We start from the raw sequence: 25,320 nt of genomic DNA on the forward strand, positions 1-25,320 counted from the left end.
CACACACATAGACATATACACACAGATATACACAGACACACACACAGAGACATATACAGACATGGAGACACACACATACATAGACACACAGATACACACAGACATACTAGACACACACGCACACAAAGACACACAGACATACACAGATACACACAGACACATCACAGACACACACACACACACACTCAGGGATACAGACATATACAGACACACAGACATACACAGACACACACACAGACACACACACACAGACATATATAGACACACACAGACACGCATGGAGACACACACATAGACATACACAAACACATAGATACACACAGACATACTGGACACACACTTACACAGATACACACAGACACATCACAGACATACACACACCATCAAGCTAGTCTCTGCCAGGGAAGGGCCGTAAGCCGCCTGTTGCCATCTCGGACCTGCAACCAGGAAGAAGGTTCTGGCACATGCCAGAAACGAGCCACCTGCATGGTGCTGACACTGGGGTTTCCTGCCGATCTGGGGAATCCACAACCCAGCCCACGGGGACTCAGAACTGTCATTTCAGACTTCAGCAGCCACTTCCAGGTACCATGTCACAACCTTCCCAAGGACTGTGGGTCAACCAAGATGCCCAACGGGAAGCATAAAAGGACAATCGCGTCTCCTGTTATTGGATGAGTGTTGAGCGGGAGCCTGACACAGGCCGGGGTCCTGAGGCCCCGGGGGGCGTGGCTGCGAGTGGTTCATGGGAGCGCGGCGGGGCAGAGAAAGATCAGAGGCCTGAGCGAGACGAGGGTCTTCAGGGCCGGGCCCTGGGGAGGTGGAAGCAAGGGGAAGGGGCCCAGAGGGGACCGCGAGCAGGGATCCCAGGGGGGGCACGGAGCGGGCTTGTGGGGTGGCGCCCAGCGCCCCTGCAGCCTGTGATCTCCTGCTTTAGGGCCCCTGGGTGTCTCCGGGGTTGGGTCTCCCAGGCGGTGACACACAGAGGGGAGGAGAGGGGAGAGCGGCGACACAGGTCACCGCGCTCTAAGCTGGGAAGGGGCGAGCGGCGCGTGAGGGTGACCCTGTGCTCAGGGCCCGGGAGCCTCCCGCTAGCAGCAGGGGGACCACGGCAGGGCCTGCGGGGGGTGGGAAGGGGGCGCAAGGAGTCACTCACCCCGGCACCCACCGCAGGCCTCATGCAGCCCGTCCTCCAGCCTCCACACCGAGATGTCCTGAGGACTGAGTCCGAAAAGCTGCACAGAAACCCGGGCTCTACGGGCAAGGGGACACCCAACCTTGGGGGCCTGAGAACTGGGGACATGTGGTGGGTTAGCGGGCGGGAGGAGAGGCAAAGGAGAGGACCCTCTGGGGCTGGCGCTCCCAACCCTGCTCCCCCCGCCTGGCCCCCACCTGGCCACAGGAGCCCACCCCATTGCCGGGGAGGCAGCCGGGAGCAGGAGGGAGGGAGGGGTGCTGCACGGTGTCCCAGCTGAGTTCCCAACCCCGCAGCCCTGTCACAATGCCCCGGGGTGCTTGTCACATCTGAGAGTGCCTGCCCCCTCCCCTCCGCCCCCCCAAAACCTCCCAAGGCAGCCTTAGGGGCCCAGGAGCCCGCGTGTGTCACATCCCTCCCAGAGCAGCTGATGGCAGCTGGGTTTGGGGATTCAGGCTAAGGGCAAGTCCTGGGGGCTGGCAGGGACCCCCGGGCTCTGGTCCTGCTTCCTCATCTGTAGGCTGAGAACAAAACTTGGCTGCCTGAGGGCTCTGGAGGGCAGGAGAGGGTCACATGGGGAAGGCCTGGCAGAGGGATGTGCTCAGCCATCCCAGCTCCAGCTGTGTGGTCTATAGTATCTCACCACACCTGGCTGATCCCACGGCCTCCCAGGGAAGAAGGGGCTAAGGGCTCCCACTCCTGGCAGCTGAGAAATTGGTAATCTCTCTCAAGGCAGAGTCAGGGCCCCCCATCCAGGGCTCTTCTTGCCCGCCCGAGTGCCTGCCGCAGCAGGAGGGACGTGGCAGAGCATGGCTGACCCCAGAGGCCAGAGCCAGCTTTCTGACCCTGGCCCAACTCCCCCGGCCGCTGGCTCCTGAAGGCTCCCCTGACCCTCCAAAGCCAGGCACTGCCGAGTTCCCTCCTGAGCCGGCAGGAAGGCAGCCCAGGGCATGGTGCCTGGGCCGAGGGACGTTCCAGGATGGCCTCGCTTCTGGGGTGCACCGGGGAGAGCCCCTGGGGAGGAGGCCATTTTTGCAGCATGGTAGGGGTCCCACACGCTTTGCCGGGGGTCTGCCTATGTGTCACCCTCCAGGGCAGCATCGTGCAAAGACCTCGGGCTCAGGAGCCAGACACACAAGAATCCAGTCCTGGCTCCAGGCCTGTCCAGCTGTGCTGAGTGACACGACCTCAGCTGTGATGTCTGTAAAATCGGAATAATCCTGTCTGTGCCTTCACCCATTCTCCCTCTGCCTGGAATGCCGGCCCTTCCTCCTCTGCCCACGTAACCCCTACTCACTCCCCAGACCTGGGCTTGGGTGTCAGCTCCTCCAGGAAGTCTCTCCTGACTGCACCCGTCACCCCAGGCTCCCAGACCCGCAAGCCTCCTTTCCGTGGTGTAAATACACCACGGCCAGTTTCAAGCTTCCAACGTGACGCCCCTGAATGCAGAGCTGGAAAGAGATGCCCGGGGGCACATCGTCACAGATTGTTCCTCCCGCACACAGATGCAGTAGCGGTTAAGTAACCTCGGGAGCACAGATGGTAGTAAAATGTAGTTGAGAGAATAGGGAGCAGGGAGTGTTGAGTATTTATCACCTTTGCTTTAAATGTAATCTTCATAATCATAAGTTTACATCATTTGTTTTTCAGTAATGGCTGGTTTAACAACCAGCGTGGGAAATTCCTGAAAATATAACAACAGGGGCAGCTCTAGCAGCCCCTGATTTCTGAGCGAGCCGGATGCGCTAGGGGTCCCTCGGTAACGAGCACCCCCGGGCAGGAACAGGGCCTGGGACCCTGCCTGGGGCGCTCCTGGGCGGTAGGGTGAGCGGAGAGAAGGGAGGGGAAGGGCTGGTCCTATGCAGGCGCTCTGCTCTCTCCTCATTCAGGTGCCTGGACGCAGAAATAAACCAGAGCAGGTGCGCCCACCCCACAGAGATCTCACACCTGCCAGGCAGGTGGGTCAGAGCACAGTTAAGTCCATGCAAGGGCCTGGGACCTGGAGGCCTTGATGCCTTGTGAAGCATTGATGACATGCCACCAGCATCTTACAGCCAGAGGTAGTTTTCCGAGGGACGTGATCTGACTTAACCCTGTAACCTGGCTTCATCGCCAAGGGCTCCCTGAATACAGGAATCAGTAACGGCCACTAACCTCTGCTCGCAGCAAGGGCTCATCAAGGGACAGCAGCCGGGAACCCAGGGCACACACGGCTCTGTGCCAGATGCACACGCGCACTCACACCCAGGGAGGCAACGAGTGTGGGAGCTGGTGGTGCCCAGAGGATGTGGACCGGGCCACAGACGGGGACATCTCCCGTGTCACCCAGCCTGCAAGTGGCACATTAGAACTCGGACCTTCTGGCCAGGGGTCCAGGGCTCTTTCTGAGAAGCTGCCATCTGCTGCTCCTTGAGACCACCGTGCCGTTCAGACCAGCAGGTCCACGCAGCTGGGGGGCTACCCTCCCCTTGGCAGACGGGCCCACGGAGGCCTGTCTACCTGGAAGCCGGGCCATCCATTCTGTCCCTCTGTGGCAGAAAGCCCCACTTTTTCTGGGTCACGGACCCTCCGAAACGACGACGCAGTGGCCCGTTTTGGTAGAATCACACACACTCATACACGCAGAGTCCGGGTCCAGGAGGCCTACTCGGGGATCCCAGTTCGGACCCTGAACCCCGCCATTCTCCTGCACTGATGGAGGACCACTGGCCAGGCTCGGGAAGGGACTTTATGAGAGCTGCTGCCATCCTCACCTGCCCTGAGATTCTAGTTTTCATTTTACGACCTCAGGAAACCCAGGCTCAGAGAGGTCCCATGCCTTGCCCGAGGGCATGCAGCCTGGGTGCCAGGCCAGGTGGCTCGAGAGCCCGGGCCCTTCCCTCAGCCCTGATTTCCTGCCCCCTGATGCAGCTTCTGGAAGCGTCCGGGGCTTTGTGGTGGAGGCCCTCGGCCTGCACTCCCCCTGCTCTGCAGGGTACCCCAGGCTAGCCGCCACCCTGCTGGGATTGGCCTGCCTCGATTTCCCTGCAGGGCATTCCCAGTACCCCCTGCCCACCTCATCAAGTGCAGATGCCCCACGCCAGCCCACCGGCCACTGCCAGGCCCCCTGCTCCAATGGGGGCCGATCGGGTGGGCTCAGGCCCCAGACCCGCTCAGCCTGCGAATCCTGGACCGGCAAGGGCCCACGTTTCTTCTGAGGCCTGGGTCCCACGGTGCCTCCCTGCCCCATCACACTGTACAAGGAGGCCCTGTCTGCAGACAGGAGGCCCTGTCTCACCGTGTCCTTGCCCACCTCTTCCACCACCGTTCTGCTCCACGGTGGGCACCTACGGGTTCTGGAACACGCCAGGCTCTTTGCCACCCAGAGCCTGCAGTGCTCTCCCTCCACTTCACACAGCAGCTCCTCTTCCTTCTACAGGTACCAGTTCAAATGTCCCCCTCCTCCAGAGAGCCCTCCCACATTGCACTAGCCAAGCGAGCAGGCCCCGGGCCATGTATGTCTCTCAGTACAGAGTCACTGCTGATCTCATCTGGTTCTCAGCTCCAGTAGGGCAGGATGGGCCTGTCTGCCATCCTCATCCAGGGACAATCTGTGCTCTTTGCATCCCTAAATCTAAATCTGTGCTCTCATCTTGCTGGCCACACTGCCTCCCAGCTTCCTCTCTCCTCCTTCAGAGCCCATTCCACTTGCCTGCCCTACTCTGCACTGCGTCTCCCTCCTCCCTCCCCACCCTCCACCCCTAAGTCCCTGCCACTTGGCCTGGCCTTGGAGGACTGCTCCTGTTTGTTCTCCGTGCCTCTCCTGGGAGGCCCTAGGGTCCCGGAGGCTGCGGCAGACCCATCTCCCAGACACACCCAGTGGCTGGGAACCCACACTTCACCATCAGTCTGTCAGGTTCTTATCAGACCGGTCAGATGAGTCTAAACAAAGGACGTATTCTTTAACTGTGGGACCTTATTTTTCAGGCACATTCCTACAACTTGGGCTTTTCCTGCTTGAGCAAACTCAGGTGTGCATTTAGCCTCAGGGTCTGGCAGAGGTGGCCCCAGAGGAGCCGCTCAGCCTTGCCTCTGCTGAGCACTCAGAAAGGAGGACCCTGGGGACTCGCCTGGACACACCCTCCTTCCAAACCTGTTCAGCCGGCAGCCTTTGCTCTCTGCATGAGTCAGCCTGGCCAGGCCCTGGTGCCTGGCTGTTTGGCCAAACACTAGTCTAGGGGTGGCTGGGAAGGTATTCTGTCAATGTGGTCATGCCTACAATCAGTGTTTAAGTGAAGATGACCCTCCATAATGCGGTGGCCTCATTCACTCCGTTGGGGCAATCACTGAGGGCTTCCTGGAGAAGGAGAAATTCTGCTTCTAAGTGTCAGCTCCTGCCTGAGTGTCCATCCAGCCTGCCGCTGGCCTGCCCTGCAGATTCCACACTTGCCAGCCCCATGGGAAGCCAATTCCTTAAATTAAATTTCTTAATACATATCTATGTCCTTATCTGTCTGTCCGTCTGTCTACCTGTCTCCTGTTGGTTCTGATTCTCCGGAGGGCCCTGGCTGATACACCTTCCTATCTAAGGAGCCGAATGTGTGCTCTGGGAGGTTGGGGCAAGGAAGGGTGATTAGAAATTCACTTTTAATACTGTAATTAATCCAGGAAGATGCACAGCACAGTGGCCCTGTGTGACTACTTAGCCGGAACCCCAGGTCTGTCCCCCAGAAGCCGAGGGCCTGGGGACGTCCTCCAGCTCCCCCACCCCCACCCCTTCCCACCAAGGCCTCCTCTGCAGCTGCTGCACCGACTTGTGAAAACCAAGTACAGGAACGTGTCAAGTGCTTGGAACAGCCTAGTGATCAAGTGCTTGTAAATAAGCCAAATCTGATAAATTCTCAAACATCCTGTTTTTACCCCATATCGGGCATCAAGGAGGGACCTCTGTTCTCCTGGCGGCCAAGCCTGTGGCTGATCCTACCTCCATTCACAGCCAGCCACCTTGCTCTTCCACTAAGTTCTTAGCAATCATTGTTTGGCCAACCCATAGCACCCCATCCCCGTGGAAACCTTTTTCTAATCCATACTGGCCTACTCGGTTCCCAGGTTGGTAAACTGGGGGTGACATGGACAAAATAATTGAAACCGTGTGCACATCACACCTGCCTGGGGCTCGCTCACGGCAGGTGCTCATGGCTACTTCTGAACAACTGAATAGATGCTCAAACCACCCAGCAGGACAGGCAACAGCGATGTCATCTGACAGGTATGGGTCAGGCTCAGAGTGGTTAAGTAACTGGTCCGCGGTCACACAGCTAGACATTATGGAGACTGGATTCACACCGAGGTCATCCCGACCCTAAGTGCTCTCTCCCTCCACCAGGATGCCACCTTTGGATGGCAAGAGGCTGATGCACGAGCAAAATGGCCACGTCTTTCGGCAAATGCCGGGCAGCTGGGCAGAGGTTTGCAGGAGTGGCCTCAGGTAAGAGGACACTTGAGTCTGCCCGGGGCAGGCAAGGCTCTTCCCCCTCAGAGTGGAAGCTCCTGGCACAGCCAAACGCAGGAAGGATCTGAGACCCTCCAAGGCATGAGGTCCTTGGGTGCCAGGGGTAGGCGTTGGGACCCAGACCCCCCCCAGGACAGAAAGTGCTGGATCTCAGGGATGGTGTAAAACTGGCCCCGGACGGGTCTCCCCGGGAAGCCTGATCCTGGCTCTGCGCATTGGGATCACACGATTCATCTGACTGCCTTCTATGTGACAGCACTTCCAGAGCGGCGGAGGACTGCCACTCTCCTTCCTAACACCTCCATGAGTCACCAACCTTTACTGAGCACCTACTGTGGGCCACCAGGTGCCTATGTGGCGCCTTTCTCTTTGTCAGGCTGAGCATCCTGAATTCCCTTGTCTGTGCCTCACAGGCCAGAGCGACAAACGTCATCAGAACCTGGGTTCGTCCTGCTGCACCGAGTGACCGCTACTTACCCAGCACCCCATCCCGACAGCCCGGAGTCACGCCAGGCGTGCCCCTGCCCCTCCCACTTTGACCTCCCAAATAGGGCCTGAATCTACCTGCCTCTCACCTCCGCACTGCCACCACCCTGTCCAAGATGCCATCATTTCTTGCCCGGACAACCCAACCGCCTCCAAAAGGTCTCCCTGCATCCACATAGCCAATTTAGGCTTCACAGGGCAGCCTCGGGGCGCTGTTTTACTTACGTAATCAGGTCGTCCTGCCGTGTAAAAGCCTTGCCCTTCCTAGAAACCAAACTGCTTATCGTGGCTCAGGGCCCTACGAGGCCTGGCCCCTCCTGCCCATCACCCGCTCAAGCACAGCTAGTTCCTTCTCAAACAGGCTATGCTGCCTCCTGCCCCAGGGCCTTTGCACCTGCTGTGTCCTCTTCCTGGAATTCTCTTCCTATCTGCCATGACTCACCTTACGTGCAAGTGCACGTGCACACACACACACACACATGCAGGCACACTTACTGCACCCAGTTAACTTTTACCCCCTTTCAAATGCTCACAGGCCCACCTTCCTCTCCTTTAGAGCCCTTATCTTGGTGTATAACTTCACACACTCATCTGGGTCATCAGTTGATTGACGTCTACCTCCCAGCAGGCGGCGTCTACGGGCAGAGCTCATGCTGGTTTCTGCTCATTGTGCGTCCCTAGGGCCCAGCTCAGTGCCTGGCACGTGTTCACCAAACCACTGAGACTCAGCCAAGTACTCTGGCAGTAAAGGATGGATGACAAGCCTTGACCATTTGACGGACAGAGTGGTCCTCCTTCCAGGGACCAACCCTACAGAGGTGTGTGGGCACCACCAGCTGTCTGCCCACGTCCATCTTCTCCCCTTGCTGGGCACACAGCAGACCCGCAGCTTTGCCATGTGACCGAGCCCCAGCCAACGGCCTGTCACTCCACAGCCTGGCCCCTGGGACCCTCCCCTGTGTGGAACTGAAGCCTAGCAGGACACTGTGGGGCTCCTGGGCACGGAAGCCTTTCTGTGCCCCCTGTTCCTTGTTTGTAGGGATCAGACTCCAGCCTCCATGACCTTCCCTGAGTTCCAAAGGGCAGATTCGAACAGTCGGCTAATCAGGGAAGGGACGGGATGCAGAAACAAGGGAAGAACAGCCAAGAAACGATAGTGCAGCCTTGGGGCAGGGTCTTGGTTCCACCTCAAGGAATACACATAACAATATATTTTGAGCTCTTTATCGAACTAGAACCCCAATAAATGGAAGATGTCAGTATTCTTCACTCCAGAAAAGACCACCTGAGGCCAGAATAAAGGAGTGCAGGCCCTGCACACACCCTAATCTTATCAGCAATCCCCCCCCCTTGAACCATTGCTAGAAAACTCCTCATCAAATCCACCCAGGTTGGGACATACAGTTTTTTGGGGCAGGAGCCTGCTGTGGCTCCCTTTGCCTGGCAAAGCAATAAAGCTATTTTCTTCTACTTCACCCAAAACTCTGTCTCCGAGATTCAATTCAGCACCAGTGCACAGAGGCCAAGTTTTCGGCATCAGAACAGGACGCGGGACCACCACGCAGCCATCTAAAAGGACGAGCGGATCCGCATGAATTGGGATGGAAAAATGTTCACATAAAATTTCAGAGAGAAAAAGCAGATGTCAAACTGCATAAACAGTACGAGGCTACTTATCCAAAAGAGAATTCAGTTATCTCTGGGTATTTGTGCAAAAAAAGAGATTTCCGGAAGCATGTCCGCCCCGGAGCTAACAGGAGTTTTGACTCGGTAGGGGAATTCCATGTAATGTTTACGTTCTTCTTTGTGTTTTTCTGGACTTTTACAAGAGTTATGAATTGTTTTTATATTAAAAATAAAGCTCTCTCCCCTGAAATAAAAACATTGGTGTCCCTTCCTCTCCTGCTGGGATGGAGGCCCTCCTGAGCCCCTCCTGAGCCCCTCCTGGCTCACACCCCAGCTCCAGACCCTGAAGACTGTGGGACGTGCCCCGTTTGTGATAATGCTTCCAATTTGCCTCCTGGCTTGACTGAGATCAGGAAGAGAATGATTACAGAGGGACGCACCCTTGGGTGTGTTCTTGGAGATTTGGGTGATTAAACGCATTACCCCGTCCTCCAAGGTTTTTTTTTTTAAAAGGGAAACATTTACATGTATTAACCACTTGATATTTTGCACCTTCACTCTGTACTGTAGCAAAATAAGGGGTGGGGTATGGGAGTTGGTTAAAGCGAACCCCAGACCCAAGAGGGAAGCAGCAAGTCCCAAGGGGCGGGTGGTCCCGAGGCTGCTGTTGTGCAAGGAGCTGGAGCGGCGCCCTGCGGTGGGAGTCAGGAGCCCTCAGGGCACCCACGCTTAAGGAACAAACATGCAGAACGATGGGAGCCCTTCAGGCGGGTCCTGACTGAGTCACCCAGCAGCGCAAGCCTCCTGTTTTACAGCAGTGGGACAAGACCACACCCTTCACAAGGGCTCAACTTCAGCAGGAGCCAAAGAGTGTGTCCCCTGCAGAGGCAGCGGGGATGGTCACGGGTGAGGCCCAGGAAGAGGCTGCCTAGGACCTCGCCTTCCAGAGCACCGGGCAGGCATCCCTTAAGCTTGATTCGGGGCCTGCTCTGAGCACCTCCACGTGCTCCCCCTGCCCCCCACTCACACCCCAGCTTCCGAGCCGGTCCGGCCGCCCCGCCCCCAGCCCCGGGAGTGACCCGCACTCGTCCTAACGGGTCAGGACATTCCAGTCGTCCTTCCTCTTCTACGGGGTGAGGTCCAAATGTCCTGCTAAGTGGCCAGCCTCCTGAGCAAAGGCCCTGGGGTCGTTCGGCTCTGTGGTCCTTTGCTGGCAAGATGCCGCCCACACCCTGGGGAGTCCAAGACTCAGCGGGTGGGCTGCACTGCCTGACCACAGCGTCCACGGGCTTGCTGGCCGTGCGGCTCCTCCCCCCCGGCCTCAGCTCCCCACCTTCCCGCAGCCAAGCCCTTGCTGCTGTGTGAGCCCACCATCATCCTCCCTGTCTCTAGGTCCCAGGTCCCAGAGCCCCTCTAGGAAACCCCACCCCCACCCCGAGTCTCTTCCCTGCAGACTCTGAGCCCCGGGGGAGGGGAGGTGAACATCTGTCCATCAGTCAGGCCAACACACACAGAGGAAACATTCAGGAGATGGAAGGAGGGAATCTGGGTCTGGAGACATGACTAAGCCCCACCCGAAGGGACCCGTCAAGTCGTACGAGCTGGCAATTCCCCTTTAGCTTAAACCACTTCGGGTCAAGTTCCTACTATTGCAACAGAGAAGTCAAAATGGACACGCCTCCCCCAACTGCTGCGGCCACACCGGCGTCCCTGTCCCCTCCTTGCCACCACTACCTCGTACCCTGGGCGAGGGGCTTTATGTGACCTCTCGTGGCTACAGCCACCCACCCAGTGCTTATCAATATCCTCATCTTAAAGGGCGGAGATCAGGGCGCCAGAGCATCTGTCTGGACCACCTGAGACGGGGCTTCCTTACAGATCTGCCTGCTCTCCACTCAGATTGGCTCCCACCTGGCAGCCCTCCGGAGCCCCGGGGCACTGCTGGTGCCCCTCAACCACAACCACGCCCCTACGGCTCCCTCCCAGCAGCCACCTGAGCCCCCGCCCACACAGGCAGCAGGGCAGGGGCTGGCGCTGGCCGGACACACACTCTGCCTCAGGTGTTCCCAGCCCCCCGGGCACAGGTGGGGCGGCTGGCCCTGGGCCTTGAGGAGCCTCCAGAGCCCTCACCCCAGTGAAACCTTCCTGACATGGCTCGGGAGGTGAAGTCCATTGCTGGCCCTTGATTTCCTTGTGGGAGGACAGTGAGGATGGATGAAGTACGCACTCTGGCCACTTGGGACCGTGGCTCGTGGTGGGGCCCAGTCAACAGATGTCTGTGCCCTTGACCTGCGGGTCTTTTAAACATACACTTGCTCCCAGAGCTCAGTATTATTCAAGATCGGGGCGAGAGTGGTCAAACGGGAAGCCATGAATTGGGCCGATTTTCTGAATATCAGCGCTCGGGGAAGAGGCGAATGTTACCCAGTTAAGCACAGTGACGAAGGCTTCCCTGCCCCAAACCGCAAGCAGCTGTGTCCCACTTTGCACAGCCATCTTTGTTGGGTACATGACCACGTTCTCCGGTCTTTGAAACAACGAGGGACCTTGACTCTAAGCCCATCGCCGGGCACCGCGCGGTCGCCACAGGGACCTTGGGGGCGATGAACGTCGACTTTGTGGACGTCAAGGCAGCTGCAGAGACTCGCTCGGCAGACGTGACCCTCCACCCCTGGGGCCCCCCTCACCTCCAGTCTTGTCCGGTCCACATCTTTGGGCAGCTTCACGCGGATTCGGTTTGTGACAATGAGGGCGTCATAAGGATAGATCTGCGGGGAGACGAAAGTCCGGGTTCACTCAGGAAGCAAGCATGTGCGGGGACAAAAGAGCCGAGCCCGAGGCCAGCAGAGAGGTACATACTGCATCTGACACACACATTTCACAGGGAAATGTCTGCTTTTCACAGGGAAAGCACAACAAAAGGAACTTTTAACCTGGGCAGGTGCAGCTCGGCAGCTGGAGGTCAGCGCAGGAGCAGGCGGCCCCTCTTACCTTGTATTCTGTAAGAGAAAGCAGAGACCACAGGGGCTGGGTTAGAACACGCACGAGCTTGGCCCAAAGGTGGAAGCAAGCCCGTCCAGGACCCCACCCTGCGGCGGGCCGGGCCTTGCGGTCTCCATCCCCGCCCGCAGCATCCTCTGAGCTGCAGGGGGACGGGCTCTGGGATCTCCGGCGGGAAGCCAGGGGCAGGAGGTTAGGAGCAGGAGGCATGGTCGGGAGGCCGGAGGCCAGACTGGGAGCCAGACGCGGCACCGTGTTCTCCCTCAGCTGTGCTGCTGTCTCCCTGGTGGTCCGGGCCTGCCTCGGTTTACCCCCGTGGAGACAGGCAGCCTTGCTGGGGTTGAACCCCCCTGCCTCTTACTGTTTTACCTTCTTTACCCTGTAGCTACTCCTTTTCAATACAGAGCTCCACATGCTAGCTTTTTAAAAGCTTTTTCTTCCAGACTAAAAGCGGCTTGTTAAAAACTAAAGTTGTACGGATGGGAGGCCTCCGTGAGCACGTAGAAACCACAGGGCAGCATCTCTGGATCTCGGCCACAAGCAAGCCTGTCTCGGCAGGGAGACCCTGGCGAGGGGTTGGGCACCGGCGGGCCGGTCCTTGAATTTCCCCACGTGCCATGCAGGGTCCTGGCTGCCCCAGCTCTGAGCCCGGGGGCCTGGAGGCCACTTAGAGCTCCCTCCACTCCCACATCCAGCGCGAAGCAGCCCAAGAGAGCGGGCTCCGGTCACCCTTGGGGGACAATCATGAGTGAGCATCGCGGGGCCCGGCGGCTCAGGGCTGGCAGAGCCCTTGGGCAGGCGCCTGCCACGTGACCGGGTCTCTCTAGTTACACCAACCTCCCTGCAGGCCACCCTGCTGGTGTGAAGCCCTGGGAGGCCACGCGGAGAGCAGGGCTGGGGCAGGATCTGCCCCAACTTCAGACCCGAGGGCTTTTCACTGTGTCTCTGCCTCCTCTATTGCTATAGAATTTAACAGTAGGTGTTGGGTTGGCCTCAGCCCTGGCGTGGGACGGTCATTCAAACACAGATCTCTCCCCAGGTGACCTGGAGTGACAAGTAAGTCAGGGTGGGGTTGGCAGCGCTCAAGAGGTGAGCACCTGGGTCAGGAAACGGAGGAGCATCTGAGTTAGGAGGTGGGGAGCGCCGGAGGGAGGGGGGAGGAGCATCTCAGGCAACGTTAGGATGGAGGTAAAGCCATCCCTGACCGGGAGAGGCGGGGACATGACTGCCCCAGGCTCCCCGATTCCACCACGCTCACAGCCTTCTGCCAGCGGCCCAGGTCGGGGGTGGTTTCAGAACGAAACTCGTGGAAACCTGTTAGCGACCCCTGCCCCAGCCAGAGACCCACGGGGTCCCCGCTTCCTGTACCTCGCGTGCCCCAGCTGGCATCCAGGTCTGCTCCACAAGGGGCCAGATTGGCATTCTGGAAGAGAAAGAGAGAGGGCGGCAGGGGCAGGTTGCAGGGGGCAGGCTGTCGCCGGGGTCCTGGCGGCCTGGCCGGGAGGAGGGTCAGCCCACGGTGCCCACTGAGGCCGGGCTCTGGAAGGGCCGAGTGGCCGCCCACACTTGTCGGGGCTGCCGGCTTCCCACGCGGCGGGTTTGCTCACATACCTCCCGCCGCCTTCCAGGCCTGAGCTGCCCTTGCCTGTCCAGCCAGCTGCTTCCTGCTGTGATGACAGCTCCAGGGCGCCCGGCCCCTCGGCCCGCAGCTGGCCTGGACCCAGAGGGAGGCTCACTCACTAGGGCTACGGCTCTGCTCCCTCCAGACGCACTGTCCCCAGGGGCTCAGGTGGCTGGTGTCCGTAAAGTCCCCAGCACAGACCCCAAGTGTCGTGAGCACCCCGTACGATCACAGTGGCTGTGATTGCTGACGATGCCCAGGGATGGTACCCGGAGGGGGCACGGACCTCGGACCCCGGCCACCTGCCTCAGGTGCCTCCCTCACCTCTCCATGGCACCAGCAGCCAACTCTGATGTCTGGAATTCTCTTTCCCTCTGCCCACCTGAAAAAGTCATCCTGCAAACCTCGACAGAGGGTTCCTGCCCCACAATGCAGGTGCTGAGGCCCCACAGGGTCAGTCAGTCCCTCTCCTGTCCAACTCTGTCTTGGCCCTGCATCCACTGCCCACAGTGGAGAAAAATGTTTTATTTGTGCCCGTATCCCTGGCACCTGGTACAGAGTCTGACACGGGGTCAGGGCTCTTGGCCAGTGCTTCTGGAACTGGGTACAGGGGTTACATTTCCACGGAGAGAGCCCTGCAGTTCAAGAAGGGATTATATTCTTCACCCTTGGGTTGTATTACAGGGAAAGAGCTTTCAGCACTAATTTACTGCAAGAGGTGATAAGTCAGGAGCTGGTCATAGCCCTAGCGAGCGCGGGGGCAGGATGAGGCCTCCGAAAGCACCGAGTCCAAAGTCCTTCATCCTGAACAGGGGAAACTGAGGCCCAGAGACGCCGGGATGAGGGCAGCGAGGCGGGTAAGCACCTAAGTGGAGGGTTGGAGCCGGTCTTTACATTTCTGATACTTTGTCCATCATGGATTTTTTTCATTAATTTGGATTTTTCAAAACATTGTATTACCTTGTTTACCTTGATTACTGAGTCCTTTGGTAAGTGCCCTGAATGCCTCACCTTAGTCCCAACACTGGGACCCAGAGCCCGGCAACCCCGCACCCACCGGTGACTCTCCGTGACCCTGCACCTCCTCCACTTGACTGAATGATTCCCCTTGGGAGTTTTCAAGAACAATATTTGCAGACGTTTTCTCAGGCCACTGACAAGGACCCCCGTGCACCTGCCTGGTTAGGGAAGCTCCAGCATAAAGCAAGGCAAACCTGTCTCCCACCTGGCCCGGCCACGATACGAAAGAGAAATGCCGCCCCCTAGTGCCCGCTGCCCTGCATCACAGGCTGTAAACTCCCCGGCCACCGCCACCCCCTTGGGCAGCTGGAAACCCACTTCCTGGCAGCAGAACCGGCTTCCTCTGGTCTGCCAGGCTCTGAGACTAGACAGAGACTCTCAGGAGGGAGGGTGGGGCATCCCCCGGGCGGGTGGAGGGGGGGGGTCACCGTGTCAGTCCAGAGCAGGGAAAGAGCTCTCTACTCCTGGCCTTCTAAATGCCAAGTGGTGATTATTATCACCATTTAATAGCCGAGGCTCAGAGACGTGAAGCGACTTGCCCAAGGTCACACAGCTAATATATGGAACTGTAAAAAATTTAACCCGTGCATTTCACTTTTCAAAAATTATACTGGGATTGATAACGGTGAGAAGGAAATCGTGGCCATTCACCATTGTTCTTTTCTTGCTAAAGCTCACATTGGAGTGTGCCATTTTACTCACTAGCCACTGAGGTGGAAGTAAGAAGGAGTAGAGACTTGCTTTTATAATAGCTATTCGTTTGGGAACCACGCTACAGAACTTAGAAGATTTCACGACCATAATGTTATGTGTCCTGGCAATAACCTTAAGAGGTAAGGATAATTTTTTTAAAGACTAGGAAATAGAGACTCATAGAATTTAAGTAACTTTTGCCCAAACACACACCCAGGAAGTGGCAGAGCTAGGATTTGAACTCGGGGCTGCCTGATGATAATGCATGTGTTCTTTCCAGCATATCTGACTTTTACAATTTGTTAAGGTTTTCTTTGTAGTGACATACATGAACCTTTTTATTAATGTTTTATGGATATGTGAAAACCCGATTCAAAAGATACGAATTTTTTTCATATGCCTATTAGATTAAGTTCGCTGTTTGCACTATTAAATTGATCTCCATACTTTTTTTCTCCTTCACTAGATCCATGTCTGATTTCAAAAGAGTCATGTTCAAATGGCCAACCATACTTGCGTTTTATCAAGGTCTCTGGCATTGCCATGTTGCTTGGCACATTTAAATTTATGAATGCTGTTAACTGCTTTATAACTTGTGTCCTCATGAACTAGTGTTCCTTCTTTTTACCACAAATTCTACTGATTCATCTTAACCTTAACTTCTACCTTATCTGATATTAATACTGCCACTCATGCTTTCCTTCTACTTGTGATTTTGGTAACTCTTTCCCATCCTTTGACTTCTAATCCAGTAAAAAATAATTTGTGTTTATCTCATGATGATACATGTTTTTCTTCTTTTATTTTAAAAAAAATCTAACCTGAGAGTCTTTGTCATTTAGTAGGAAAATTCAGTCTGTTCTTATTTAGCATCAGGGTTTTTTCAAAATGGGACTCCTTCCAAGGGGCTACCGTGTGGATCTGTCGGTGACCAGCGGTCCGTCTCTTAATAGAAGACCGGGTGGCACATGTTGGAACCAATGCTGTCTCATCCACAGGAAAGCCTTTAGTAGGTGGCTGTTTCCCTATTTATTCTACAGAGAGGTGTGACTATCCACCACGTGTCAGGCTCTGTGGAAGGCTAGTTATCAGGACATTTTAACAAGCTTTGGGACATATGGTGCTGGCCCCTTGTGACAAATCCCTTCCAGAACAAGAATCAGGCACATCTCTGCCTCCCCTGATTTACTGACTTCCTTCCTTCCATTTGACAATAAGAACTACACAACTGGTCACACTCAGGAAGCTCACAGCTAAGCGTCGATGCTTTTTCCCATACAGTGTTCTTCTGTGTGTCTCTGATATAATTTTCTCCTACTTCTTTCTTTCCTCTCCTTTGGGATTTGGTGTTACTGGGTTTTTGGTCACTCTGCATCTGGGCTTTTACTTTAGGTCACCTGGAATCCTTTCAGAAAGTAAAAACAAACCAAGGAACAACTTAATCTGACATGGCTGAGCTGTAAAAGACTGGTCATCAAATTATCTGGCTTTTCAGCTGAGAAACAGGCATACGATTACATTAGAGTCTTAGAAAGAGTGAAGAAAAAAAAAATAGGAGAGAACATTAGTAGGGAAAAAAGAATCCCCCCAAAAAGTCAACAATAATTTTTATCAATGTCCTGGATATTCTAATGTGAAAAGCTAAAAATCCTCCTGTGGTGATGAATTCCATCTTTATCGCCTCCCCAAGATGTGCACGACTCACTCACAGGCTTTCTGACACTCTGCTCCCCACCCTGAGGCCAGCAGGGGAAACATTCCCGGAGGGTTCAGCTCTCGACTCTGTAAAGCTTAAGCGTCTGCTGTCTGCTCTAGGAGAGGCCTGAAGATGGTGTCCCCGCCAGAGTGTCTGGATCAGCTGTTCCCAGACTCCTTGGGGGTGGAGCCTCCGGAGGCCACGCCTTCCCCACAGGTGCTGGGAGCCATCGACCCACGTCCTTCCAGCCTGGCAACCAGGAAGGGACTCTCCCTAGAGGATGCACAGCCCGGCCGCCAATGACGCAAGCCTGGAAGTGCTGACGTCCATGCTCTTGTCTCCCCTATTTTGAGAGAAACCCCAGGACTTGGCTTGGGGAGTGGGACGCCTCGGCGTGGACGTGGCCCAGTCCGTGACCTCGGCACTCACGGCCCCTGAGTCAGAGAACAGCCGTGCCAGGTGAACAGAGAACATTCTGACTGGTGCCCGCCGCCCTCAGGACCCTCCCGCTGAGCCTGAGGATCCACGTTGCCCGGCGCTGTGGGGGTTCCGTGGACTCCTGCTTTCTCATGCCTCCTGCATCCTTCCTTAGAAGGGAATTCAGAGAAGCATGCTACGTGCCCGTTCCAACTCGGCCCATTCTGAGTAAACGGGGTGGGGGGGAGTGGTTAGTGGGATGGGCGGGGTTCCCTCGAGCAAACCGTGCAGAGGCACCTGGGCCCGGGACACACACAGCAGCAGGGCCCACAGAGCTCGAGAATGACTGAGAAAGGCCCGAGGACACCCGCAGCTTCCGTGGTGGCGTCCCTGATCTTGGATGTGCCCCTGTGCCTGGACCCTGGATTTGAGGTCTGCCTGAGGGGTCGCTGTCCCCTGCGTTACACACTTGTGGCTGGGACCGCCCCAGGGCAACACACGGGGACTGAAGTCTGAGTGGCTTCTCTTGGGGGGTGAATGGCCTCGGTTTGTGGACAAACTTCCTCTGACCGGGAAAAGGCTGCCTCAGTGGTAGCAAGTCTCCTGGGGCTGTGTGTCTGTGTGTCTGTGTGTGTGTGTGTGTGTGTGTGTGTGCACGCGTGTGTGTGTCGGGGGTTGGCGGGGGTCTGGTGTCATCACGCCTGCTCCACCTGAGGGGTCCTCACTGGAGGCCTAGTAAAGCTGTGGGGAGAGGGACAAACACGAGGGCCCAGCTGCGGGGGACAAGTCAGGCAGCACGCTGTCTGGGCTCACGGTCTCATGTCCCCGGATTCAGAGAGCTGGGAAGGGGGCAGTCAAAGCAGCCTTCGGCTGGGAGTGGGCAGAGAAGGCCGGCCCCTCGGTGTGGCCCCAGTAACGGTCACAGTCTAAGGGCATCATCAGTGGTAACCATGGTGATGGTACTAACACCGGGGGCCGGGGAGGAAGGGCGCTCCAGGGAAGGAAGTGGAGTCTGGGCCCACATGGCCCACGAAACCCCTCCATCCTTTAAGATCCTTATTAGGCTCTAGGTGACAGGAGAAGGACGGTCAGGAGGGCCTTAAAGAGGGTCTGATTCCTCTGGGTGGCCCCGCTGCCCCTGCCCCCCGACACTGAGGTCTCCCTGGGGGCTGGGGGCTGGGGGCTGGGAGCAGAGGGGAGGAGGGGTGTTGCCGGGTGGTGGTCTGGCCCTGGGTGGAGTAGCAGGCAGACGTGGGTGGGCGAGCAGGGTCCCCAGGGCCCGTCCTCCTGGCCGTGTGGTCACCAAGCTGTGGGAGCCGCCCTAGCTCACGGCGACCGTTAGTACGCGCGTGCGGGGCGTGCGGGGTTGAGTACCTACCCGGTGGTCCAAGCCATTCTTGCCATGTCCTGGGACAGGGTCAGACTTGGAATAGGGGAACCCTGAAACAGACACAGCACAGCCGTCACGGACGCAGCCAGGCTCGACCGGGCGCAGGAGGGGGGCTCACCCAGGTCGGCGGGGCTGCGCAGGTGACATGGGATGGCCCTGAAGATCCCACCTGCCTCATTCGAGACCTCTAGCCCCAGGGCACTGACTGAGGATGAAGCCAGGAAGGGGGTGACGTCCCCGAGCCCGCCCATGACACCAGGAACATCACAGAGCCTGACCCGGCCTGGCAGGCACCTGCATCCTCTGGAAGCCTCTATCACCAGGCCAAGCTCCTCACCTGGCTGACCAGGAGAGTGGGGGGCAGAGGGAGGAAGGGGCCCCCATGCAGGGTAGGGCTGTGCCAGAGGCGGCCAGTGGAGGCCCAGCACCACCAGAGGTGGCCTGCAGACCATTTTTTCAAAACCCTTGAGCTGTTTGCAGTTGGGGGATTTCACATTAAAATCCAAATTTCTAGCTTCTCAAAGGGCCAGTCTGAGACACTGGGCCCTGGATTCCCTGTGGGAATCCCTCACCTGGTCTCCCTCCATCGATCACATCTTTGGCTGCTCTGGGGGGCCCAGGACTTTGAGACACCCCCCCGCCCCGTTAACCGCTTCAGTGCCATGTCTGGAGAGAGCAGAGCGGAAACTCCTGGCTCAGAAGTGAGTGTGGGATGTGCCCCAGAAGGGAGCCCAAGGGGCACAGCCTGGGCCCCCTGGAGGGGCAGGGGACCGCCACCACCCTTAGAAGCACCCTAAGGAGGGCTTTCCCGGCTGCCTGAACTGTCTTTCCATAGCCCATGGGCCCGTAAAAAGCAGGGGCCATGTCTGCTGCATCTGGGGGTCCCTGACCCCCACAGCTCAGGCAATAGCACTGGCTCCTGGGAGCCACCGGGCTGCCCGCGAGGGCTCAGAGGGGACGGCGGGTCCCATCCCTCTGCGTCCACGAGGCTATAAACCAGAGGACTGAGCCTCCAAAGGTGAGACGGGCGCTGTGCACAGAACCGCCCGCCCGTCCGTCCACCCGCCCCCTCCAGGAAGGCCCGCTTCCGAGCAAAGGATGCTGATCGAGCCAGGTGCCTGTCTTGTGGGGTGGAGGGTCAGAGAAGACATTCTGTACAGGCCACACTCGTAGGAAAGGCCTCAGCTGGGGACCTGCCTCGGGGACTTGTTTGTCCCAGGGTGGTCTGTGGGAAGGTTCCAGATGTGGGTCAGGAAGGGCCTTTCACAACATCAAGGGCAGGGTTCTCAAACTGGTTTTAGCCGAGGAGCCCTCTTGTCACAGGAAATCTATGTGAAAACTCCGACACGTGAAACAGAGGAGAGCGGAGCTGGAGGGAGAGAAGCGGGGCCAGAGGCTCGGGCCAGGCCTACCGGGCATCTCTCCCTCCTCCTGGTCGCCCTGGGCTCCGCCAGGTAAGTGACCTTGCCAGCTCCTCCCATTTCACAGAAGGGGAACTGAGGCCCAGGGACACAGAGGGACCTGCCCAAGGTCACCCAGCCCTGGGACATAAGGGCCTCCTGACTTACAGTCCTGGGGTCCCTCCAGGACACACCTGCTTCCCAATTTACACCCAGAGCCAGGCACACTCGGGCATGTGAGGCTGTCGGGTTGAGGATCTAAGGGACCCTCAGCTGAGACCCAGGAGCTCCTCATCAGCCGGGGATGCTAGAGTAGTCTTCTCAAAGCGGCGTCTCCAATAAGCAGCACCAGCCATGCCTGGGAGCTTGCTACAAAGGCAAATTCTCGGGCCCCACCCCAGACCTACAGACTCAGAACTCTGGGGCTGGGGTCCAGCGGTCTGTGTGTTACAAGCCCTCCAGGGCATTTTGATACACACTAAGGCTTGGGAACCCTTAGGGCCCCGAGAACAACTATGCCCTCACCCCCAGCCTTACCTGCTCTAAACCAGAGGTTCTCTACCCAGATGCACTGCAATCACGTAGCCAGCTTCTAAAATCCCCTGTGCTCAGGCTGCCGGCCTCTGGTCTCACAGTAGGTGTAGAGACCTTACTTCCACTTAGGCCACTTCATCTTCCTCACTCATCAACTATGACTGTCTTCGCTCTTTCTTCTACCTGCCTTGAGCTTCCGTATCGGATGGTGTAACAATTTTTGCTTCGCTCATCAATGATTTAAGAAACTCATCACAAGAAGGACAGTCTGTTATATTGACCCCGTATTGTAACCTGTTTTGATGTTCTTCCTTTCTGAATTTCCGAGCTCTCTTATCATTTCCTTTCTGTTTGGAGAACTGCCTTTAGCCAAGTACGTCTGCGAGTGAAAACTTGTCTTAGTTTTCCTTTGTCTGAGAATGTCTCCATTTTCCATTCATTCCTGAAGGATATTTCCATCCAAGATAGAATTCACATCCACAGCAAATGTCTTTCTGCACATGAAATACGTGCCATCTTCCTCTGGCCTCCATGGTTTCTGGGGAGAAATTGGCTGTCATTTGCATTGGTGTCGCCAGTAGGGAGAATAATATGTCTTTTCCCTCGGGCTGTTTTCAGTATTATTTTTTTCTGTCTTTAGTTTTTGTAAGTTTAATTATGGTGTGTTTTGGTGTGGATTACTTTGAGCTTATTCTACTTGGGGTTCACTCAGTTTCTTGAGCATGTTAAGTTTATGCCTTTTGCCAAATTTGTTAAGTTTTCAGGCATTATTTCTTTGAATATTTTTCAGACCCATTCTCTTCTTTCTGGGACTCCAGTGATACAAGTGCTGTCTGACAGGTCTCTGAGGCTCTGTTCATTCTTTTCTGCTATTTTCTCTCTGCTGTTCAAGTTGGATAATTTCTGTAGTTCTATCTTCAAGTTCACTGATTCTCTCCTCTGACAAATCCCGCTATTCTGTTATTGAACCCATCCAGTGAATTTTTAAATCTTGGTTATTTTATTTTTCTTTCCCATAATTTCCATTGGATTTTTTTTTTGATTGTTACTTTTTTTTTTCTTTTATTTTTGGCTGTTTTGGGTCTTCGTTTCTGTGCGAGGGCTTTCTCCCGTTGCGGCGAGTGGGGGCCACTCTTCATCTCGGTGCGCGGGCCCCTCACTATCGCGGCCTCTCTTGTTGCAGAGCACAGGCTCCAGACGCACAGGCTCAGTAATTGTGGCTCATGGGCCCAGTTGTTCCGCAGCATGTGGGATCTTCCCAGATCAGGGCTCGAACCTGCGTCCCCTGCATTGGCAGGCAGACTCTCAACCACTGCGCCACCAGGGAAGCCTGGATTCTTTTTTTATAACTTGTATTTCTTCTGTGAGATTTTCTTTTTTTCTTTTTCATTTGTTTCAAGAGTTTTCGCAATTGTTTGTTGAAGCATTTTTGTGATGACTGCCTTAAAAATCCTTCTCAGGATATTTCCAATATCTGATTCTTTCCAGTGTTAGGATGTGTCGATTGCCCTTTCACATTCAAATAGTTATCTTCATGGTTCTTGGTGTGATGAGTGATTTTCCACTGGATCCTGGACATTCGGGTATTATGTTGGGAGACCTGGATCCTAGCTAAGTTTTCCATGTTAGCAGGCTGTCACTGTGTTTAGGTTTAACACGTGGGGCATGGCTTATTACAGGCTGTGAGTCCGAAGACAGTTTAGTTTTCAGAATGCTCGTTAAAGTGCTCTTCTGGTCTGCTGCGTCCACCTGGTGTTTCTGGTAGCAACCTGGGGTGAAAGGTGCTTCCCTGGTTGCCCCGTACCCCGAGGTGGGGGTGGGAGACACCAGCCATGGATGGAGAGTGTTTCCCTGGGCCTATTCTCCAGGCTGCTGGGTGCCAGTGGGCCTCCTGCTGGGTACCAGGGAGGGCAGTCATCTACTTGGTCACCTTGTCTACTGCAGGGGAGGTGAGAGACACTGGTCCTGTGTATTTCCTCAAGTTCTCAGGTCTCTGAACAGTCCAGCTTCCTCTCTCTACCCTCCAGAGTTCTGTGATTGTCTGCCCTATTGTTCTTGGGCTTTTCAGTTGTACTGAGTGGGGAAGAGCAGGGAGAGAGGAGTCTCCAGTATCACATCCCTGGGATGCTATTGAGATCCATTAGAATTGGCCTCTCTCTGGATGGGACCAGCCATCAGTAGACTTCAGAGGTCCCAGGATCCCACGTGCAGCCGAGATTGAGAACAACCCATTTAAAAGGTCCCTTCACATATTCAGAGATTTTGTTGACTGTCACAAGCCAAGGCATTACACATGAGCCCATTTTACAGTTCAGGAAGCTGAGGCCTAGTGAAATTAAGTGACCTGTATAAGATCAAATTGTTACTCACAAAGAGGGTGAGACAATCTCCCGGGACCCTAGCTTCGGGAACCGGTAACCCTATCTGCTCCAGCAGTTCTGCCCTGGTGAGGGTTTGCAGGCGTGGGAGCCTTCTAGGGACCTGCCTGGCTGGCATATGGCATTGGCTGGCCTTAAGAATGTGTGTGTGTGTGTGTGTGTGTGTGTGTGTATTAGAGAGAGAGAGAAGGCGCACAGGGAGAAGGCAGGTGCGCTGGACCGGGACAGGTGGCAGCTGGGTACTCAAGACCCTGAGTTGTATCAGGCCCTGCGGCCACTGAACACCTGCCCACGCCCCATGTCCAAGCTCAGCCTAACCAGGCTCCACGTTACCTCCTCCCAGAAGCCCACCTGTGGCAGCCTCGCCCTCAGCATTCTGCTGGGATTGATCTTGGGTCTCCTTGGGTCTGTCCGTCTTCTGGGCTGGCTTGTCAGAGGTTAGAGCAACCACTGGACGGATGTGCAAGGAGAGGCCCCTTGCAGGTGGAGGACTGTTCCAGGTGCAGCTACAGGCACGTGGCTCATCACAGCATCCAGGATGCTTTGTGGACAACGGTCAGGAAGCCGTTTCCCTGGGCAGATCTTTGTCAGTTTCACCAGGATGGTGAACGGTTCTCAGTTCACTGACGTGTAAATATGTAAGTTTGCAGCTGCGTGGCCCTGTGCAGGCTCGGGTCCCCTCTCTGAGCCTCGGCATCCCCGTCTGAGGAAGGAGGGGCTGGGACCCCCTTCAGCCCCTAGGAACATGAACAGGAGGCCCCCCGGGCCGTCTGAGCTACAGGCTTCAGAAGCAAGCGAGAGGGGCCCACTGAAGGCTCACCATGGCTGGCTTGTGGACCTGACCAGCTCTGTGTGACACCCCGGGGCTCAGCCCATAGGATGCCCACGTTTGAGCCCCAAAGCCCAGGTGCCGCCTGCCAGGAGGACTGGATCATCCCCACTTTTACAGACGAGGCGATTCCAAACTCAGAGAAGTTTGCTCTCATACTCGAGGTCACATAGCAAGTGAGAGGCTAGGATCCAACCCAGCGGGATCGCACCCGCTGCCGACCCCTCATGTGATCTCATGCACTCTGTCGCTCCCCCCCTACCCCCCACCGTGCTGGGGCCCACGAAGGAAGGAAGGCTCTGCTCAGGGAAGACCTGGGCACCCACCGCCCCGTAGGCACTCACTGGGGGGCTGCTGCGGGCACAGGGGGAGGCACGGGGGGGCCTATCTGGACCCTGCTCCCCAGGAGCTAACAGTCCTCAGGGGAGAAAGGACACACAGGGTCATAGATAAGGGGCTCCCGGCGGGGGTCGGGGGAGGGGAGACAGAGCTCCCAGGTGGGCGGGAGCACCTCAAGACCCGGGCAGAGCTGTGTGTAGGGGGACAGAGGAGGCCCTGAGAGCTGTGACCTGGGACGTGGGCTCCTTTCCCCGGACACCTGAGGGTCTCAGGCACTGCCTGTGCCCCTGCCCGCAAATCTGAGGCCATACCCCATCCAGTTCCCCAGCTGGGGGCAAGCCTGCCCATCACGGGGGGCACAGGGACCTTTGCTAAAAGCGAAGAGTCCCAGCCAGCCCCCAGGCAACGGCAGAGGGCTCTGTCCTGGTGCCCCCCTCTCGCACCTGGAGGTGGCTTCTCCTGGGCCAAGGTCCCCTCCCTGACGTCTGGAACCCTCACTGCTCTTGCTGGGGCCGAACGTGAGCAGGGGGCAGAGGGCACTCCGTCCCTCCAGCTGGAGGCCGGGCGGGCCATGCCCTCCCCAGCAGTCTCTGCCCCAGGGGACTCCCAGCCACCTGCTGGATGCCGGGTGCCGGACGCAAGCCCTCCGCTCCCTCGGGCCTCTCCCTCCCAGCCTTCCCCCGACCCCTCCGCTGGCCCGGGCTCTCTCCATCCCTGGGCTTCCCCCTGCCCACGCTTTCTCCATCCTCCCCGCCATGTCCTGTGGAGATGGGAAACAGAGGCTGAGGAGTGGGAGTGAGGTAGGCGTTGAGCAGGAGAGTCACGGTTTCTTTGGGCCTCAGACCCTTTTGAGAAGTAACACAGCTCAGGAACCCACCTGGGGGAGGGCCTGGGTCTCAGGTTACCCTCCCCCACGCCCCCAGGCCCATCCGGGAGCCGAGGACCCCTGTGACTCTGCCTACAGCCCAGAATCCTTTCCTGAGCGCCCAGCCCATCCGTCCACAGCCCGGCAGCTCCGTCTGGGCGTCTCAGCCTCCCGACTCAACATGAAGAACCCACCTGGTTCCTGCCCAGCTCTGAATAGAGGTGCCTCCACCCACCTGAGCCAGGACGCCCCGGGTCACTCCTGATTCCGCCCCCCCCGCCCCGCCCCTCCTCCACCGCTCGCACCAGTCCTGCTGTTTAGACTGTTCAGGGGGGCCTCC

General features: G+C 56.8%; 1 protein-coding gene across 28 annotated transcripts in view; it reads right to left on the reverse strand.

Annotated features, from left to right (window-relative positions):
* The window catches only part of ABLIM2 (actin binding LIM protein family member 2), a 152,501-nt gene that overhangs the window by 3,881 nt on the left and 123,300 nt on the right, over window positions 1-25,320 (reverse strand). For 25 of the 28 annotated variants that reach the window (XR_014244481.1, XR_014244482.1, XR_014244484.1 and 22 more), the window contains 4 exons: window positions 18,624-18,685; window positions 13,167-13,221; window positions 11,732-11,797; window positions 11,486-11,566 (listed from right to left, as the gene is read on the reverse strand). Coding sequence is in view for 1 of the 28 variants with exons in the window: in XM_082391452.1 (XP_082247578.1) it covers window positions 11,486-11,566; window positions 11,790-11,797; window positions 13,167-13,221; window positions 18,624-18,685 (206 nt within the window). In the remaining 27 variants the exon portion in view is untranslated. The remainder of the gene's footprint in view (window positions 1-11,485; window positions 11,567-11,731; window positions 11,798-13,166; window positions 13,222-18,623; window positions 18,686-25,320) is intronic. The other 3 variants (XR_014244507.1, XR_014244483.1, XM_082391452.1) reach the window with 2 other exon arrangements.

This window comes from Balaenoptera borealis (assembly GCF_965194805.1).
Source record: "Balaenoptera borealis genome assembly, chromosome: 4".
In the NCBI taxonomy this organism is placed as follows: domain Eukaryota; kingdom Metazoa; phylum Chordata; class Mammalia; order Artiodactyla; family Balaenopteridae; genus Balaenoptera; species Balaenoptera borealis.